This window comes from Thrips palmi, unplaced genomic scaffold (genome assembly GCF_012932325.1).
Source record: "Thrips palmi isolate BJ-2018 unplaced genomic scaffold, TpBJ-2018v1 HiC_scaffold_12, whole genome shotgun sequence".
In the NCBI taxonomy this organism is placed as follows: domain Eukaryota; kingdom Metazoa; phylum Arthropoda; class Insecta; order Thysanoptera; family Thripidae; genus Thrips; species Thrips palmi.
Window position 1 is genome coordinate 9,142,244 of NW_023144623.1, and position 17,243 is coordinate 9,159,486.

At 53.0% G+C, this 17,243-nt stretch overlaps 4 protein-coding genes across 6 annotated transcripts; 3 read left to right on the forward strand and 1 right to left on the reverse strand.

Annotated features, from left to right (window-relative positions):
• The first annotated feature begins 54 nt into the window (after positions 1-54).
• Positions 55-2,726, forward strand: LOC117640519 (cytochrome P450 302a1, mitochondrial-like). Of its 2 annotated transcripts, none has more exons than XM_034377041.1 (9): positions 55-148; positions 490-705; positions 785-1,004; positions 1,079-1,251; positions 1,331-1,532; positions 1,627-1,798; positions 1,892-2,140; positions 2,216-2,422; positions 2,502-2,726. In XM_034377041.1, exons 2-9 carry the CDS (start codon positions 504-506, stop codon positions 2,619-2,621), a joined length of 1,545 nt encoding a protein of 514 aa, XP_034232932.1. In that variant the 5' UTR covers positions 55-148; positions 490-503; the 3' UTR covers positions 2,622-2,726. The 2 variants fall into 2 exon arrangements, with proteins under 2 accessions (XP_034232932.1, XP_034232933.1); XM_034377042.1 differs by lacking the exon at positions 55-148 and adding an exon at positions 156-399.
• A 144-nt stretch (positions 2,727-2,870) lies between these two features.
• On the forward strand, positions 2,871-5,282 carry LOC117640526 (diphosphomevalonate decarboxylase). The gene is made up of 9 exons (XM_034377050.1): positions 2,871-3,083; positions 3,162-3,232; positions 3,372-3,439; positions 3,609-3,655; positions 3,726-3,854; positions 3,928-4,127; positions 4,210-4,332; positions 4,403-4,726; positions 4,823-5,282. Exons 1-9 carry the CDS (start codon positions 3,032-3,034, stop codon positions 4,982-4,984), a joined length of 1,176 nt encoding a protein of 391 aa, XP_034232941.1. The 5' UTR covers positions 2,871-3,031; the 3' UTR covers positions 4,985-5,282.
• Positions 5,283-5,372: 90 nt separating this feature from the next.
• Positions 5,373-6,559, reverse strand: LOC117640527 (protein stunted-like). 2 transcript variants are annotated; one of them, XM_034377052.1, is made up of 4 exons: positions 6,398-6,559; positions 5,950-6,080; positions 5,802-5,828; positions 5,373-5,518 (listed from the first exon to the last, which is right to left on the reverse strand). In XM_034377052.1, the coding sequence occupies exons 1-3, from the start codon at positions 6,424-6,426 to the stop codon at positions 5,818-5,820; spliced, it is 171 nt and encodes a 56-aa protein (XP_034232943.1). In that variant the 5' UTR covers positions 6,427-6,559; the 3' UTR covers positions 5,373-5,518; positions 5,802-5,817. The 2 variants fall into 2 exon arrangements, with proteins under 2 accessions (XP_034232943.1, XP_034232942.1); XM_034377051.1 differs by lacking the exon at positions 5,802-5,828.
• A 1,123-nt stretch (positions 6,560-7,682) lies between these two features.
• On the forward strand, positions 7,683-15,873 carry LOC117639847 (zinc finger and BTB domain-containing protein 17). Its single transcript, XM_034375790.1, has 11 exons — positions 7,683-7,892; positions 9,960-10,135; positions 10,212-10,388; positions 10,478-10,742; positions 11,046-11,491; positions 11,601-11,768; positions 11,854-11,916; positions 12,004-12,412; positions 12,698-12,769; positions 14,890-15,111; positions 15,839-15,873. Exons 2-11 carry the CDS (start codon positions 9,962-9,964, stop codon positions 15,871-15,873), a joined length of 2,031 nt encoding a protein of 676 aa, XP_034231681.1. The 5' UTR covers positions 7,683-7,892; positions 9,960-9,961.
• Positions 15,874-17,243: the final 1,370 nt, after the last annotated feature.

Here is a 17,243-nt window from a genome sequence, read left to right on the forward strand (position 1 = left end):
TTCAAAATAATCTTATTTTCAATCCAAAATATACAAAGTAAGCCACATGTATTCTAATGTGTCCTGCAAAAAAATCCAAAGAAAATTTCATTTTTTTGATGTTGGTATTGGTACTCACTGACGTAAAGACCCGCCAAAGTTTAAATCGGTGAGAGAAAATACCATTATTTTGGTCGTTCATATTTTATTTTGATGTTTAAGACCAAGGACTCAAAGCCACTCTTTTCACATAGCTGATATTGTGATTCTCTGGGTCTGGTAGTGTTCATGTCGGATCGTGTGCACAAAATACCCCATAACCTAACCCCTCAAGAAGTAGTAGTACGAGAACAGATTGGAACAGATCGAGGGACTGCAACAACGCTTATGTCTATTTTCGCCAATGTTGACAGCACAGCGGTTGACATCTCAATAATATTCCAGGAAAAGTCTCAGCGTCTTCACCTATTGTTAGAAAATACAAATTGTTCTTTTCGCCTGTTTTAAAAGGTCTGCCTGCAATCATGAACTTTTCAACTTCACTGAGATTAGTTAGTCAAAAGCTCCCATGTCACTGCTTTCAATCATTGACCAGTGTAAGAACAAGTGTTAGTCTAGCAGAAGATCCGAGAAGAGCTAATGTGGAGCAAAGAGTAAAAAAATTCCATGAAATTCCTGGACCTAATTCTCTTCCATGGATCGGAACGTCGTACCTGTATCTATTTGGTAACTAAAAGAATTTTCAGTACTATCTTTTGTTTTTATTTTTCTGTAAACTTATGCTTGTTTTGTTCTCTGTATAAAGGGGTTTACAGTGCCAAACGGCACAGAGCTGCTTTCCAAAAGTACTTAAAATATGGCCCCATTGTAAGAGAAGAAATAAAGCCTGGTAATTTTGTTGTATCGATCTTTCATCACAACGATATGGAACACCTGTTTCTGTCTGAAAATAATGTTCCTCAAGCACAAAGTCATCTGCCTATCATAGAATTGCAAAAGAATCACCCCAATGCATTACTTCCTGTGTACGTTTCCTATATTTTTATTCTCCTATTAAAAGTTGATTATAGATTGTTCCGTTAATTATCCTTAATTTTAGGAATGGCGAAGATTGGTTGAAGCTGCGTAAAGAATTCCAGGATTTTAGTTCTCCACAGCTTCAAAGTGCTTATTTACCAGTAGCTGATAAGGCGATAAAGGACTTTGTTACGTTCCGCACATCACAAAACATAGATGACTTCCTTCCAGAATTATTAAGGCTATCCCTACAATGTGAGTCTTATTGGTTCTGTTTGTCCATATTCTAATCATATTTCATTCTTAGTTTTGTAATTTTTTCATATACTTTCAGTAACTTTGCTAGCTGCATTTGATAAAAAAATTGACTGCTTCTCATCAAAGGAAATGAAACCTGATTCTTTGTCTTCTCATGTAATGGAAGCTGTCTTGACTTCAAATCGTTTGCTGTGTTTATTTGACAAGCTGCCGTCAAACCCCAAGGATGTCCCTTCCCTCTGGAAAAAATTTGAGAAAGCTATGTTGCTCATAGAAAAGTAAGTTTTTGTATTTTTGTTTTTCTCTATTTCAACAAGGTCAATGAAATAACAAGTTCATTCATAATTTTTAAATCCTTAAAATTACCCTCAGGGTGTCAGTGGAATTGGTTCAAGAAAAGGCCAAGTCTTTATACCAAAGAAATATGAAAAAATCTGAAAGTGCTGTCCCCTCTCTAATTGAATTTCTCCTGACATCATCTAATTTGAACTACAAAGATGCTGTCAGAATATCCGTGAATTTGCTTCTCGCTGGTGTTGAGAATGTAAGTATAATTTGCTCATCACAATTTCTATTAAGGATAAAGGTGTTTTGCTAACATCGTTTTACTGGAAGTATTTTTAACTTTGTTTTCTAGACTGCATACACAGCATCATTTGCACTCTATCATTTGGCAAAAAATGAAAGAGTCCAAAATATGCTTAGACTTGAATCTCAGAGGATTCTTATGTCACCCACTGATCCCATTACTGATAAAACCCTAGAGGATGCATCTTATGCCAGGGCTGTTCTGAAGGAAGTGTTCAGAATGAATCCTTTGCTCCCTGGTTATGGTAGAACAGCAACACAGGACATTGTATTGTCTGGGTACCACATACCGAAAGGAGTGAGTTTGAAATGTGTACTATGAAATTGGTATGTTGTGTGAAAGTGGATTTAACCATTGTATTGAATTTTCCAGACCACAATAGTAACCGAGAATCAAACTGCATGTCGTCTCCAAAAACATTTTGTACGACCTAACGATTTCATCCCTGAGAGGTGGATAAAAGGCAGTCCTGTGCAAGTTAAGGATAATCCTTTCCTTGTATTACCATTTGGCTTTGGATCTCGTTCGTGTGTAGCTCGTCACCTTGCTGAGCAGCAGCTATTGTTGCTTCTATTGAGGGTACGGGTTCTTCTCTTGTGAAAAACAACCTCCAGGACTGGCCACAATATATGATGCTGATGCTCCATTGGTATTTCAGGTGGTTAGCAGCTGTGTTGTCAGTTGGACTTCAGAGGAGATCCTTGATTGCAAGAACCTGAACTCGACAATCAACCAACCAGACAAAGACCTAAAATTTACTTTTAATAGAATTTTCTGAGAATTCCAATTTTTAATACAATTGTTTTGATTTGTACGTTTTCCAGTTCTCATGATCATATGTTATTTGAACTCAAAATATACTTGCTTCCTTTTTTTTTCCCAATTTTTGTTCTATTTTTGTAGAAAAAGTATTTGTGTTCTTTCTGGCAGTCGTAGTACGCCCGCCTTCCCGCGCTGTTTTTGAAGCATTGATTTCTCATATTGACTTGCTGTTGGAAAGGGACGGGGGGGGGGGGGGGGTATTCAGGGTATGCGGGCCACCGCACCGCGCCGGGACTACCGGGGCCGGCGTGAAAGTTGAGAGTGAAAATTCATTCAGTGTTCAGAGCAGGCTTCTTGACTTGTGACGTGCTTTTAGGAAGAACAAATTCCTTCTCTCTTCAAGTTTGCTACTTGAAATCATTTGAAATGCATGTCGTTACTTGCATTGCACCAGTTAATATTGCTGTTATAAAATATTGTAAGTAGTTTCTCTGCACTTGGGTGTTTTTTGTTTTTTTAGGTGCCACTACAGAAAAGCATTTTTTCTTGTTTTCAGGGGGCAAGCGAGATGAGGTCCTCATTGTTCCTACCAATGATTCCTTGAGTGGAACTCTTTCCATGGAACAAGTAAGTTTAAGTTTTCAATTTTAATGCAATTTAATTGTGAAGGATTCGCTGTTTGGATTTCCCTGAGATGTTTAATATATTTTTTGCTTTCCTTTTCATTTTACCTCTGGATTGATTGATTTGTGTTTTCACTTCAAAGATGCATGCCAAAACAACCATAATGGCCAGTCCAAATTTTAAGAAGAACTGTATTTGGCTGAATGGAAAGTAAGCATACTTCTAGTCTAAATAGCTCTAAAATATTTTTCACATGTACTTCTGAAGCCACCCATTTGCAATTCAGTATGCTGATTTCTGATCTGAACTGTACCATTATACTTGTTAATGGGGTCCAAGGTGTGTCTTATCTCAGATGCCTCTCTTTTTTCGTTTTCAGAGAGGAATCCTTTGACAATGAACGTTTGCTGACTTGCCTGAGAGAAGGTGACGCTCTTCCGTTCCTTTTACTACTGCAAGTTATTTTTATTTTAAAATCAAATCGTTTTTATTGCAGTTCAGAGACGAGCTGAGCGAGATGGCGCCAATAAAGATCTTCTCAAATGGCACATTCATGTATGTTCAGAAAATAATTTTCCTACAGCAGCTGGTCTTGCATCATCAGCTGCTGGTTATGCATGCTTCGGTAAGATTTTAGAGTTTCAGCAAAAAATTCTCAACTTGGATCAAAATGTCAAATAATGTCAATTTGGTTGCAGTTTATACCCTTGCACAGTTATATAGTGTGAAAGGAGACGTATCCCAAATTGCACGTCAAGGCTCTGGAAGTGCCTGCCGTAGTTTGGCAGGTGGATTCGTCAGATGGCATATGGGTTCTGCACCTGATGGTTCAGATTCCATTGCAACACAAGTTGTGCCAGAAACTCATTGGCCTGAAATGAGAGTCATTATTCTTGTTGTAAGGCTTCCGATCAATTTCAATATTGGTCATAAATTTTTTTATACGCTAGTTTTCTTCTAATTCTCATTAATTTTAACAGGTAAATGACAAGAAGAAGAAAGTTAGCAGTACATCTGGCATGCAGCGATCAGTTCTAACAAGTGAACTTTTGAAGCATCGAATCACATACTGTGTTCCTCAGAGAGTAAAAGATATTGAGAAGGTAATGGAGTTCTCGCTGGACAAGGTTTAAAATCCCCACCACTATCACCATTGATAATTTTCTGTTTCAGGCAATTATCTCAAAAGACTTCAACACATTTGCTGAGATAACTATGAAAGATAGCAATCAGTTTCACGCTGTGGCATTGGACACTTATCCACCAGCAGTGTATATGAATGATGTCTCTCATGCCATTGTTGACTTCATTCATTGCTTCAATAAGGCCAAGAAGTCAACAAAGGTCGCCTATACATTTGATGCTGGTCCAAATGCTTGCCTGTATTTATTGGAGTCGGCTGTGGCAGAGACTATAGCTTTAGTCAACCACTTCTTTCCTGGTCACAATTCAAAGAACATTATTCAAGGCCTTCCAGTGCCTCCAGCTAATGTTCAAGTATGTATGCATATGCATGCCAAGGATTCAAGGCATTTGAATGGTACTCAACCGTTAACTGAAATGCAATTTTCTTTTTTCTTTTTAAATTTTCAGGAGACAATTGCTGCAATTGAGAAAATGGGTGTGGTCAGGCATGAGGAAGGTTTGCTGAAGTTTGTGATCAACACACGTGTTGGAGAGGGGCCAAAGCAACTGACAGATAGCAGTCAACACCTGTTATCTCCCTCTGGTGTTCCAAAGCGATTAGCAGAATGAACTTCTCAACCTTTTGCTTAAATTATCTGTTTTGCTGTTGCAAAGAACCCATGGATCAAATGGTGATGGACTTGTATGGTGGTGGACCAATTCAACTTGTACCAAGCAGATAGCTTAGATTTTCAATATGGACTGAACTGACTGAACTGTTACCATAGCTATTTATTTTTAATTGGAAGGCTGGCACTGATGGTATGACTCTCTGGGGGCACAATGAAGTGATCATGTTGGGCCCTATTACCCATAGGAACAAAAATTATAATGTTAAAATAAAATGCAACTGTTTATTTACATGTAAGGGTGTTTACTTTTTTTTTTTTTTTGAAAATACCCTTACTACAAAATTACACTGCAGTCAAGAGCCAACAGGAAATACAATTACAATGAATGATTTTTATGTATATATTTTCTGTAACTTGTATTAACATTGACATTGTGAACAGAAGGCTCAGATGAACCCAAGGTGTACATAGCAGCTAACCTATTTTAAGATGGATCCATATTTTCACTCAGCACCAGGAATTGTGGCTCCTTCTGCAACAAGATAAAACAGACATGAGCCAAAGAAATATTATCATTTATGAATCATTAGTACACAGAGCAATCATGCCAGGCACTTCTGTTAATGGATGTAAAAATGATACAAAATAAAACAGTTTTTAAAAAAGGCAAGGCAATAATATCACAAACGACAAGGGAAAAAAAAGATTGTTAGAAGTTACTCCAAATACATTATTTTGATGTCAACACTATGATAGCATTTAATGAAAACCAAGACATTAATTCGTCACACAGCACTCTTAAAACAGTTACATACTGTGTCATCCAGTGACTTATTCAGGCTCTATAATAAAATGAATGACGGTAGGAAAAACATTAGATCAGTATTTCTCCGTTGGCTGTCCACCACTAACCCTTGGTGAACTAACAACTTGACAGGAATTATTCGAGATGACGTTACGTACTGTTGGGCTTTCCGTCCTTCCAAGGTGTCATTCTGACGGATGAGTCGTCACGCTTGGTGGCGGCAGCACGCAGTTCGGGCTTCAGGGCTTCCCTCACCAGCTTGGCGGCGATGTTGGAGTACCGAATGTAGCTGGAAGAGGGCAAGAGAACAATGAAAGTCTCAGGATAGATCTGGCAGCACTTCCATGCAGACTTGCTGAAACCTCACCAAGCACACAACAAAGTTGTTCACAGTGATTGACTCAATCCGGAGAAAAACAACAAATTCAATTACACACTAGCGTCTTCCGATGACCACACATATAATGAGGACAGCCATGAAATGTGGGAGCCAAAAATTCCACAGGGTGTCTGTCCATCAAGGTTAAAAAGGCACAAGACAAGCCTTCTTTAATCGTGGGTATCTCACTTAACATTTGTTCACTCAAAACAATCACAAGTACTTACGTAAGACCTGCTGCTCTCCAGCCTGACATGATGATCTGTTGGGTATTTCTCTACTTTCAGGGCAGAAAATAGCAGGAATCCTTCCTGCCGACCGAAATTGTCTGCGACTTCTGCAACTTGCAATGGCGGACGGGATGGAGAAGAAGAAAAGAAAACAGGACCCAGTCTGACCAACGCTAGATGATACCTCAAATTTCGATAGTCATAACAAATTCTTTAGGCGTCAAAACGGATAAAAAGGACTGAGAAATAGAGAACTAACGTCTCCAACGTCTTCACCAAGAGTTCATCCACGGAATAAAAGACAACCTCTCTGACACGGACAATATGAGAATTTCATGGCGAGGCGCGCTTTTCGAACGGCCAAAACGGACCGCACACTGCACGCTGATGGATTCCTGTATACGTGCCTGAGAATAAAACGGGGTGAGAAGCAAACTGCCAAGCGTCTTTTGAAAAATGTGGGGATGCAGTGTCATGCAGCAACCATTGGCGATGTGGTGCTCGAGAGCGTGAGAATGAAATGCGAGGTGGAGGGTCCAGAGTCCAGCATCCGGGACTGCCTAGCCTCCGGGCGCTCGTCCCTTCGCACAGCCCTTAGCCGAGGTGACGGGCGGCAATGTCAATGCGTGCGACGAACCAGCCGATAGGCTGGAGGGCTGGATGGAGGTCTAGAGATCTACATCGTGCGGAGGCAGTGCCATGACTGTGCCATGCCTGTGTGGTGCGCGGCCTGGCAGAGCCGTGTCCGCCGCGAGGCTGCACTGCTGGTGCTGTACAGCATCAACAAGAAGCAGCACCTCGTCCCGATAGATAGGGCGCCCGCCCCATCCAGGCTATCCAGGCCCCACGCGGGGTGCTCTCCCACCGCCACGCCCCCGCCGCCCCTGCCGCCACCCCCGCGGCCTCCACCGCCACCCCCGCCGGTCCCGCTCCGCTGGCCGCCGGGCCGCCGCCGCTGGCCGCGCTCCGCTCGCTCACCGCGCGCTCGCGTCGCTCTAACCCCCCAAAATCGATAATGAAAGAACCGTTGATCGATTTTCGGCAGACGGCAGCAGGGACGGCACGGCGGGACGAGGCGAGGGCTCCCAGTGCTCGGCGGGCTTGGGCACAGCGCGGCACAGCACGGCGCAGCGCAGCTCCGCGACCACGCGCGGACCGTTCTCCGCGTCCTCGTCCTCCACGAGGGCGGCAGGACGTCGCCAGAGGCCGGGCACGGCAGTGCGCGCCACCGCCACGCCGCGCCGACACGACTGGCCGACGGCCCGGTGCGCGGGGCCGGGCTGGGACCGTCCTCGTCGACCTGTTGTCCTGCCGGGCTTGGGCTTGGCGCGCTTCACGGGGCAGGACGTGGTGGTCGTCGCCGTGCTGGTGGCCGCGGCCATATGGGCCGTGCGCGTCGCCAGTGTCGCCAGCGGCTGCAGCAGTGACAACCTCGGCTAGGAGGACAAGCTGGCGCCGCGCGAGACAGGGGCCGTCGCGGCGACTCCCGCAGGTAAGTGAGGCAGGCCGGGACAGCCGTGGTCCACCGGCCATCCTCCGCGCCCGTGCACGGCGTCGCGGCGTCGCGGCCCGCTGCCCGCCTCTCGAGGGGAAGTCCGCGCGAGGCTTGAGGCCCCGTACGCGCTGCGTGTTATTGTGGGAGGGGGCTGGCTGGCTGGTCCCCAGGGCCGTGCGGCGCGTGTGGCGCGTGCTGCTCACGCCGCGCGCTCTTCGTCTGCTCTTCGTCACGCGCGTACCAAGGGGGAGGCAGTGGAGCAAAAGCCGCCAATCCAGTCCTTTCCTCGCCGAGTGTTACGTGGTATTTGAACCGAGGCCTGTCCCGGTGCCGGAGCCGCGACGCAGCTTCCCTGGTACTGGGCCGACAGTCCGACAGTGCGCTGCTGGGAATTTCTCATGCCTCGCGCCGCTTGCGCTGCACCGCCGACGAAGCCTCCCGCGAGAACCGCGGTTCGAATCCCCGCCAAAATGCAAACAAAAAGAAAACGGGAACAGGAATGGCTTGCCAATCCTTCTGCGCAGCATTTCCAGCAATTTCGCCGCCCCGTTTTCATCGATCCGCGCCAACGAACGGACTCGCGCTACAGTCGGGGCGACGTAGCCCGCGCACCGGCGACGCTGGCGACGCGACGCCCCTCTCCGCCCCTCCCCGCGCCGCCCGGCGCCCTCACTACGCCGCTCCGGCTGTAGCCCTGGAGCCCTGGAGGCGAGACGCCCCTTGGTCCAGCGCTCCGGCGCCCCGCGGGGGCAGCCCAGGGCAGCCCAGGGCAGCCGGGAAGCTGTGCGGTGCCACTTCTTTCCACGTCCGGTACTAGGCCGTTTGCTGTTGTTGTTGTTGCGCGGGGGAAGGGGTGGGGGTGGGAAAGGGAGTTCTGGAAGGCGGGACAACGGGTCAGGGGTTTGTTGCTGAAAGGGAGCAAGCAACAGGATAGTTCCACACGGCGGGACCGAGATAAACCGAATGCATCACATGGCGGGATTTAGAGTGTCCCGCAGCAGGAGCAGGGATGCTGAGGAGAGGGGGGGGGGCAGCTGCAGAGTGCCCTGGCTCTCAGAGAACGTCGTCATCTTGATGGTGGCGAGCGACAGAGATAGCGACAGTGACGTTGGCTGCCCTGATTGCTCCGTGCACTTCGTGTTTCCGGGGCAGGCGACCAGGTCCCCGCGCTGATGTGTTGGCTGTGTTGTGCTTGGGGTACCGGGTGCCCACTCATGGCGCGGCATGGCTGCCCGCAGCGCGGCTGCGGGGGAGGGGGAGGGGGAGGGGCAGCAGGGGAAGCAGGGGTGGGGGCAGGAGCCGCAGCAGAGAGGAGAGAGGAGCCCGCGCTCAATACGGCCGGTATCGACCCTGGATCAATAGGACCAGGACCAGCTACTGGCCTCCGCACCACGCTCCGCCACGCTCCGCCACGCCTGGATCCAACCCCCTCCGCGCCCCCTCCCGCGGCCTTCCCCGGCCCCCGCACTTCACCTGCACCCTCCGCCCCGCCGCGCCCGCCGCGCCCCGCCCGTCCCCGCCCCGCCTGCAGCGCACCCCGCCACCGCCACCCCGCCCGTCGCCTTGATTCGCGCGTCCCTTCTGTCCCTTCACGCCCGGCAAGTCATCTGGGCCCGCCGCGACCCTCTTGTCCTTTTTCCCGATCGCGGCGAGCGACGACCCCTCGGCCACAGCCTCCCTGCCGCCCTGCCGCCTTGCCACCGCGGGCGGGGACGACGCCGTCGACCGCCACCGCGTCAGCCACCGGGAGCACGGAGCGCGCCCCAAAAAAGCACTCCTTCGATAGTCTCACGTTTGGCCGCGCGGACGGTGGGTCGGACGGGCCCACGCTAAATACCAAGGGCGGGGCGGGGTGGGAGGGGCGGTCACCCGATCCAGCTCGCCGAGTTCTGCGATACGATGGGAAATCGATCGAGCTTGTCGCGGCGCAGTGCCTGCCCGTTCCTCGCCCCGTCCGGGACCCCGCGGCCCCCATGGACCCCGCGGCCCTGGACCGCGTCACCGGGCACACTGTTGTGGGCACACTGTAAAGACGAAACCTAATGTCGACGTGTCCGACCGCAGGAATGGAGCCTGAATGCTACCAACTGAAATGGCACAGCTTCGAGGCGCACATGCAGGCGTGCGTGGCCACGCTGCTGCACTCCGAGACCTTCGCCGACGTGGTGCTCAGCACGGCGGACGGCCGACACATCTCCGGCCACCGCTTCGTCCTGGCTGCCAGTTCGACGTACCTGCAGGTCAGACTTGTAGACTTTAATTTGAGTGAAAGTGCACGTTTTTGCCCCCGTACCTGACGGGTTTGTTTCCTTGCAGCGGCTGCTGGGCGCCGGGTCCATGGTGGCGCACAACCACCTGCCCGTCGTGGTGATCCTGCCGCCGGAGGTGTCGTACCACGCGCTGTGCGTGCTCATCAAGTACATGTACAGCGGAGAGGCCACCGTCCCGAACTCGCAACTCAACGCTGTGCTCAGGGCGGGCGACATACTCAAGGTCCGTCAGTCAAAGTTACTTTCGACACGATTTTGACGCCACGCTTTCAAAAATGATCCAACATGACGCCATTTATTTTGAATGTGTAGGTGCGCGGGCTATGGAGGCCTGGCGCCAGCCAGCACGGCAGCAGCAGCAGTCGCCCCCACCACCTGGTGCAGGCCATGAAGGGCTACATGCGCCGCAGCGCCCCCCGCTCCGATGAGTACGCGGCGGCCTCGGCGGCGGGCATGGCCGTGCACCGCCACTTCATGGACCCCGCGTCCGCGGCCTCGGCCTCGGCCGCCACGGCGGCCCCCGCCGACCATTCGCCCCACGACGCCAGGGACGCCAGGGACGCCAGGGGCGGTGGCCGTGAGATGGGCCACGAGGACCCGGCCGAGGCGACCAGGTCACCGCCGAGGTCCCGCGGGCCCGGCAGGCCGCCGCTGTCCAGGATGCCGTCGCGCCTCGCGTCGCGCCGCGGCGTCAAGGAGTACCGCGACAGCAAGGACGAGCTGAAGGCGCGGCGCCGCGAGGCCAGGCGCAGGGAGCGGATCCACCTCGTGGCGCGGGCCGCGGCCGCCGCCGCATCCGCCAAGCCGCTCCTGCAGAAGGCCCCGCCCGCCACCAACGGGCTGGCCGGCCTGCCCTCCCTGGCCGCCTTGCCCGCCGCCGCGCCCGAGCAGGTCCTGGACGAGCGGATGCAAGAGGCCGAGGACGCCGCGGTAGCCGAGAGCGTCGGCGGCACTGTCATGAAGGTGGAAGGTGCCGAGGAGCGAACCGAGGGCCTCGCCGACCACGCCAACAAGGCCGCCGACCGGCCGGCCGAGGCCGCCGCCGACGAGGAGGTCCCGGACGACGCCAAGCAGACCACCAGCCAGGAGGCGAAGCCCGACGCCAGCAAGCCGGCGAGGAAGAGGCCGGAGAGGGACCGCGACGACGACCTGGCAGACACGCGCACCATCCTGGACGGCATCGGCGCGCTGGCCAACCTCGTCGTCGGCGAGATGAGGATCAAGGAGGAGCCCATCGAGTGGGACATGGAGTCCGAGGTGCGGGAGGCGCTCATGGAGGACGCGCACGAGCCTAACGAGGTGCCCGCGGAGCTGCGCGTCAAGCCGGTAAGTACCCCCGCGAACCATCCCCTTCTTTGAGTACACCATGTGCCGGACAGGAATCTACACATCTATCTCCTTCTTGACTTGAACGCAAACTGCAAACTGTCTGCAGGAGGCGGTGGAGACCGGCAGCGTGGAGATGATGTTCTCGCCCCTCAAGTGCGAGCTGTGCAACGTGACCTTCTTCAGCCCGGGGCACTGGGTGCGGCACGCCGAGCAGGAGCACGGCGAGCTGCGGCGCCGGCCGCGAAGGAGGACGCCGAAGGGCCGCCAGTCCTCGGTGAGGGAACGCCCTGGGGGCCCTGGGGGAGGGAGTACTGTGGCCTGAAACGGAAACGATTTTTCTAACGGACACGCCTTTCCAGCACGACTCCGACCGGTCTGGCCAGTCGGCGCAGTCGATCAGCACGTCCAGCGAGCGGACTAACGCGGGGACCCCGGGCCCCGGGTCCGGCCCCGGGTCCGGCTCCGGGTCCACGTCGAGCGTCGCGACGCCGGCGTTCGCGGCCACGTCGTCCGGGCCGTCGGGCCGCGGGCCGTACGCGCAGCTCGTGTGCGAGGTGTGCAAGGAGGCGTTCACGTCGCCGGCACTGTGGGCCCGGCATCTGCAGACCAGCCACACCGACGAGGAGCTGGCCGTGCACAACAGGGCCAGCAGACACGCCCAGCACCCCCAGAGCCGACAGCGACCCCACCAACCGCAGCAGCCCCAGCAGCCGCAGCAACCCCAGCACCGGGACGACAGCCCGCACCTCGCGCACCACCGGTCCGACGGCCTCCACGGCCACCGCGGCCCCAGCCACCACAGCTACCACGGACCTGGCTACCAGGGAGGCAGCCACCGTGGAAGCAGCCACCACGGCGGCAGTCACCACGGCGGCAGCCACCACGGCAGCAGCAGCAGCGGCCACAAGCAGATCAAGTGTAAGTGAGGCCTGGTACATGATTCTGTCCTGTTGAGGGCGGCCGACGAACCCCGCTTGGTCCCGTAGCTCTCTGTTGCCCCGAGGCCTGCCATGCGGAATTCCCACCAAACGACAAATAACTTTATAAAAGTATCGGAGAAGACGCTCTGGACAACGCAAACGCGCAATCGAGTGGGGTTCGTGGGCCAGCCGGTCTTTGTCGCGTGACGGTCGTGATATTGGAGGACTGTGGCGGCAAACTTGCCAACAAAAGCCCAATTTCTTTTTGTCATTCTTTTGAAAGGTTACCCCACCTTGCGGCCTGTGCCGGGCAACGTCATGTCTGAAATGCATCGTCTCGACACGCGAGTCAGGGGTAAGGAGAAGGGGGTCTGCTGCTGGCCATGCCTGGGCCCAGCCCCGCATCGCTCGCTCGTTCTTCGTTTGTCCACAGCCACGGCGTTTATTGGCAGCACTGTTGCGATCACCACGCTCCGCTAGTCACGTCACGTGTGTCTTTGTTTTCTGTGTGTGTTCAACTTTTTATGCAGGTGCAGAGACAGAAGAAGGATGTGCTTATCCATCTCGCCTAGTCCGATTTTTTAAAACAGCGTCTTTTTTGCTGCCTCGTTTTTTGGGAAGGGGGGAGGGAGCACCCTCTCCCTCTGCGCTGCAGTGTGGCTTCCAATAAAACTGTATCGATTCGAGGTTCGAGGCCCGCGGGGCGGCGCGGGGCCCCCTTCAGCCGCGCCTACGCTTCGATCCACTGCGTGATTCCCATCGCTCTGTCTCTCTCGCACCCCCGTCCGGGCCCGTCCCGGCCTTCGGGCCGCCCCATGAGTGCGAGAGAGACGGCGCGCAGCCTAGGCTTGCCAGGGGTGTGATTACCGCAGCCCTAACGAGAAGCACATAAATGCCAGCCAGAGATAACGACTGATGTTTCAGCCGGTCTGTCAAAAGAAAACAAAGTGTCAGTAGTCAATTTTTTTTTCGCTCTCTCCCTTGCACATTTGGACGGGAGTGTCTTTAGCACAGAAGCAAGCAGCTTTAGATGCCCTACTCTATAAATCCTCCATCCTTCTGGCGGAAAAAAATGCAATCGTCTCTTTTTCTGTGCTTGTCTGTCTCCTCTCATCTTTGTCGCACCTTTTGTTTTTGTTTAGCTTTCGACTGCACCTTTCTTGTTACCTCTGTGTGCGTGTGTGTGTGATCTTGCATGTTACGCGTGTTGCAGCTTTTCGAGAGGCCTTGAAGCATAAGTACAGGGCCATCGTAGCCCCCGCCAAGCGCAATCAGTAACTCGGTGAGTAAAAATCACCACACACTCACACACCTACACACACGCACGCAAGCACGCACATACTCACTCACACATTTTCCGCACGCTTATGGAACGGAAAAGAAAGAAAACACAACAGTAATTCAGTCCACTGGAAACAAACAAACAGGAAGTTTTTTCGAGAACAAAAGTTTTTTCGGTCTGCCACGCACTTGAGGCCGTACGACCGATGCGACCGGCATACGACAGGCTGCCAGCCCCGCCAGCCCCGCCGGCCGCTCGGCGACCGTATCGATCTATCCAAATCGATGGTGCAGTGCCGTGATGGCGGATGCCCGCTCTGCCCGCTCTGCCCGGCTACCAACCCCGCTTCCCGGCGCTCCCCTCTTCCCCCTTTTGGCAGTGGATTTCTTACCCCTTCCCACAGCGGGCTGCAAACTTTTCGCAAGCTTTTCCCGCAATCGCGTTCACGCGCTCCACGTACTATAAAGAATTCAGGGAACTCTCTGTAACCTGCTTCCCCGTGTCGCACCGACACTCCTCTCGTGGCCTTCGGGATGCCGGGAACGGCCGCACTTTTCTTCGGCACAGCACGTCGTAGACGAGTGTGTGGTTGCATGCGCGCGCCGGACAGTCACATTTGAGTTAATATAAAATGTATTTAGAAACAGAAATAAAACGCGAAAGAAATCAAACAGTTGAACGATGTGAACGCGAGGAAACCGGTTCCCTGCCTGCCTGGCTTCTCGGGCGGCGAGCTGCAGTGCGCTCAGGGCCGGCCTCTGTGTTACAGTGCGAATCCTAAGGCCCAGCAGGTGTGCCGGGAGGTTAGCCGGCACGCCCCGGGGCGTTCCAGGCGCTCTAGGCGTTCCAGGCGCGGCCGCAGGCTTCTGGAACAGCAGGGCGGTGCTGCGCGGCCGAGGCCGGCCGCCCGGCTGCCGCGAGGTGGACTGCCCCGTCTGCCACAAGCCGTTCCCGTCCCAGGCCTCCATGCTGATCCACCGGCGGACACACACCGGGGAGAGGCCCTACGTCTGCTGGCACTGCCGCAAGGGCTTCAACGTCAAGAGCAACCTGCTGCGGCACCTGCGCACGCTGCACGGCCTCGTCGTCAGCCCCGGGGCCTTGTCCAGGGCCTCCAGGGCCTCCAGGGCCGCCGCCCAGGCCATGGCCCAGGCCGAGCAGCCGGTCTAAGGGGTTTGCCCTGTGTGTTGCAGCGGCCCTGAAGCGGTGCGGCCTCTGCTCCAAGGCCTTCCTCTCCAAGGCGTCCCTGCAGATCCACCGGCGCACGCACACTGGCGAGCGCCCCTTCGTCTGCCAGCGCTGCGGCTACGGCTTCAGCGTCAAGAGCAACCTGGTGCGGCACATCCGGACGCTGCACCAGGGCGACGACGCCCCGCCCATGCCGCCGACGCCGCCGGATGACCGGCACGCCAGCCCCTCCCCCGCCAGCCCCGCCAGCCCCGGCAGCCCTGCCAGCCCCGACAGCCCCGGCGCCGACGTGGAGTAGGGGCGCAACGCGCAGCAATGCGTCGCTACCCCGCGCTGCGGAGGCCGGCGTCGTGGCGCCGGGGGTATCGCCGGCCCACCCCCACCCCCAGCCCCGCCGCCGGCCTCGCCGCTCCCTGTTCTGTCGCATGCGAAAACCAGTTACCTTTCTTCCTGAACACTGGCTCCATGCTTCGATTTCCTATCTTCCTTTAGTAGTGCATTATCTTCTTCTTCGTTCTTCAACATAACAACTTCCCGAAGTCAGTCCCGCTCGAAATGACTAGAGCGTCGTGTCCTCTTCATTCTATTTCTTTATCTCCCTTAAAAGCTCGTCTTTGGTATTGACGTTCGCGCCTCGTCGAAAGGGAAGAATAACACTTTGTTGATACCAGCTTGCATTTTCTCTCATGTGATTCAATTTATTTTATTGCCGTCCTCCATAAATATCGTTAGAGACTAGCGGGTCACTGTGCGCTGCCCCGAGAGCTAGATGTATATTTAGTTGCGCGCTAAATTGTAAGATATGTCATTCGGTGCGATGAGGTTTGTTCCTAACATTCAGACAAAATGAAAAACGCCCCAGAAACGGATGCTCAAAATGTTTGTTTGTCAGGAATTTCCAAACCTCACCGAACTAAAACGTAACGAATGTGATTTTTTGAAACTTTATACTAGTCATACGTTCATGTAAAGTTGTTAGAGTTCAGTAGATTCAAAACTGGCTGTAAAAGCTTCCTGGCGTTGCAAACGCCCATTATTTTCGTAAGTTGATGTGAAGTGCGAAGCTTTCGCTGTCCTTACAGGTTTGTTACTTTGTTCTGTGTTAGTGGACGTGTGGGGCGACATAGCTCTCGCATTTGTTTTTTTGTTGTTATCGAGTGCAGCAAATACATATTTAGACTGCGTATGGTTGATTGTGCTCCAGAGTCTTTTTTGTTTTCTCTAGACGCAGTAGAGCTATATTGTTTACGATCTATTTATCGTCTATTTATCTGTACTGGAATACTATTATAAATATCTTAATCTATGATGAAAGCATCAAAACTCAGTCCCGGCCTAATCCTCCGGACCCACTGTATTGTGTGACTGTATCTTCTTGTTCGTAGAAAAAATATTTTCCCCAGAGTTTCCCCACTTGCTATGAGAGCTATGTGCCAATCCTTCGTTTCTTCCAAACATGATTGAACGAGCCTTTTCCTGGTCAGATGTGTACTCGAATCGTAGAGTGATAATGATGGATTCAGAGCAGGTCTGTAAGAGGAAAAGAAGAATAAATATTTACTACTCAACGCATAAAACGTCTTTTATTACCCTGACACCTAACGCTATGGGGGAAACCAAGAGAGAAGGGCTCAGTAAATTTAACGAAAGAAATAAAAATATATAAACAACAAACGAACAAAAATATGCAAATGGGGGGACGCGGGAGTCGATCCGCGGTCACGAGCAGCACAGTGCAGACGCGCTAACCACTGGGCCAACACCAACACTTCCGCTCCCCGCCCACAGATGGCGCCAGCGCCGCCTCCGCGGGCAGTGGCGGGCTGGTCGCCCGTCCCCACTGGCGAGGGGTAGCGACGGCAAGGGCTGACGGCAAGCCGACGCGATGCACCGGCCGCCCTCTAGAAAAAACAAAGACGATTTTTTTTGCGTGACTGTATTGGGCCGCCTGGCTCTGTCACAAGGAAGAGAACAAAAGACACTTTCCCTTTCACTGAACACAGCCCAGCCGCCTAACGACGCCCAGTGTATTACGTATGCATATTTTACGGGGCTTCATAAATATTTACTGGCCGCGAGGGAAGAGAGAGGGGAGGGGGTGGGGGTGGGAGAGAGAGGGGCAGAGGCGTCATACGTGACACCGCCGCCGGAAACAATCCCCCGGAAAGGCGGGAAACGTAATTTCGGCTTCCTCGCTGGGTGACGATCATTTTCCGGGCGAGATCGCAGTCCGACCGCGAAAATGGAAACAACCATTTCAACACTTACAAGGAATGTTTGGTTAAGGCGCGGGACGCCCGCCCGAAATGGCATACGATCATGTGTGGTCTAGCCCTTAATGGTAATGGTAATGGCAGGG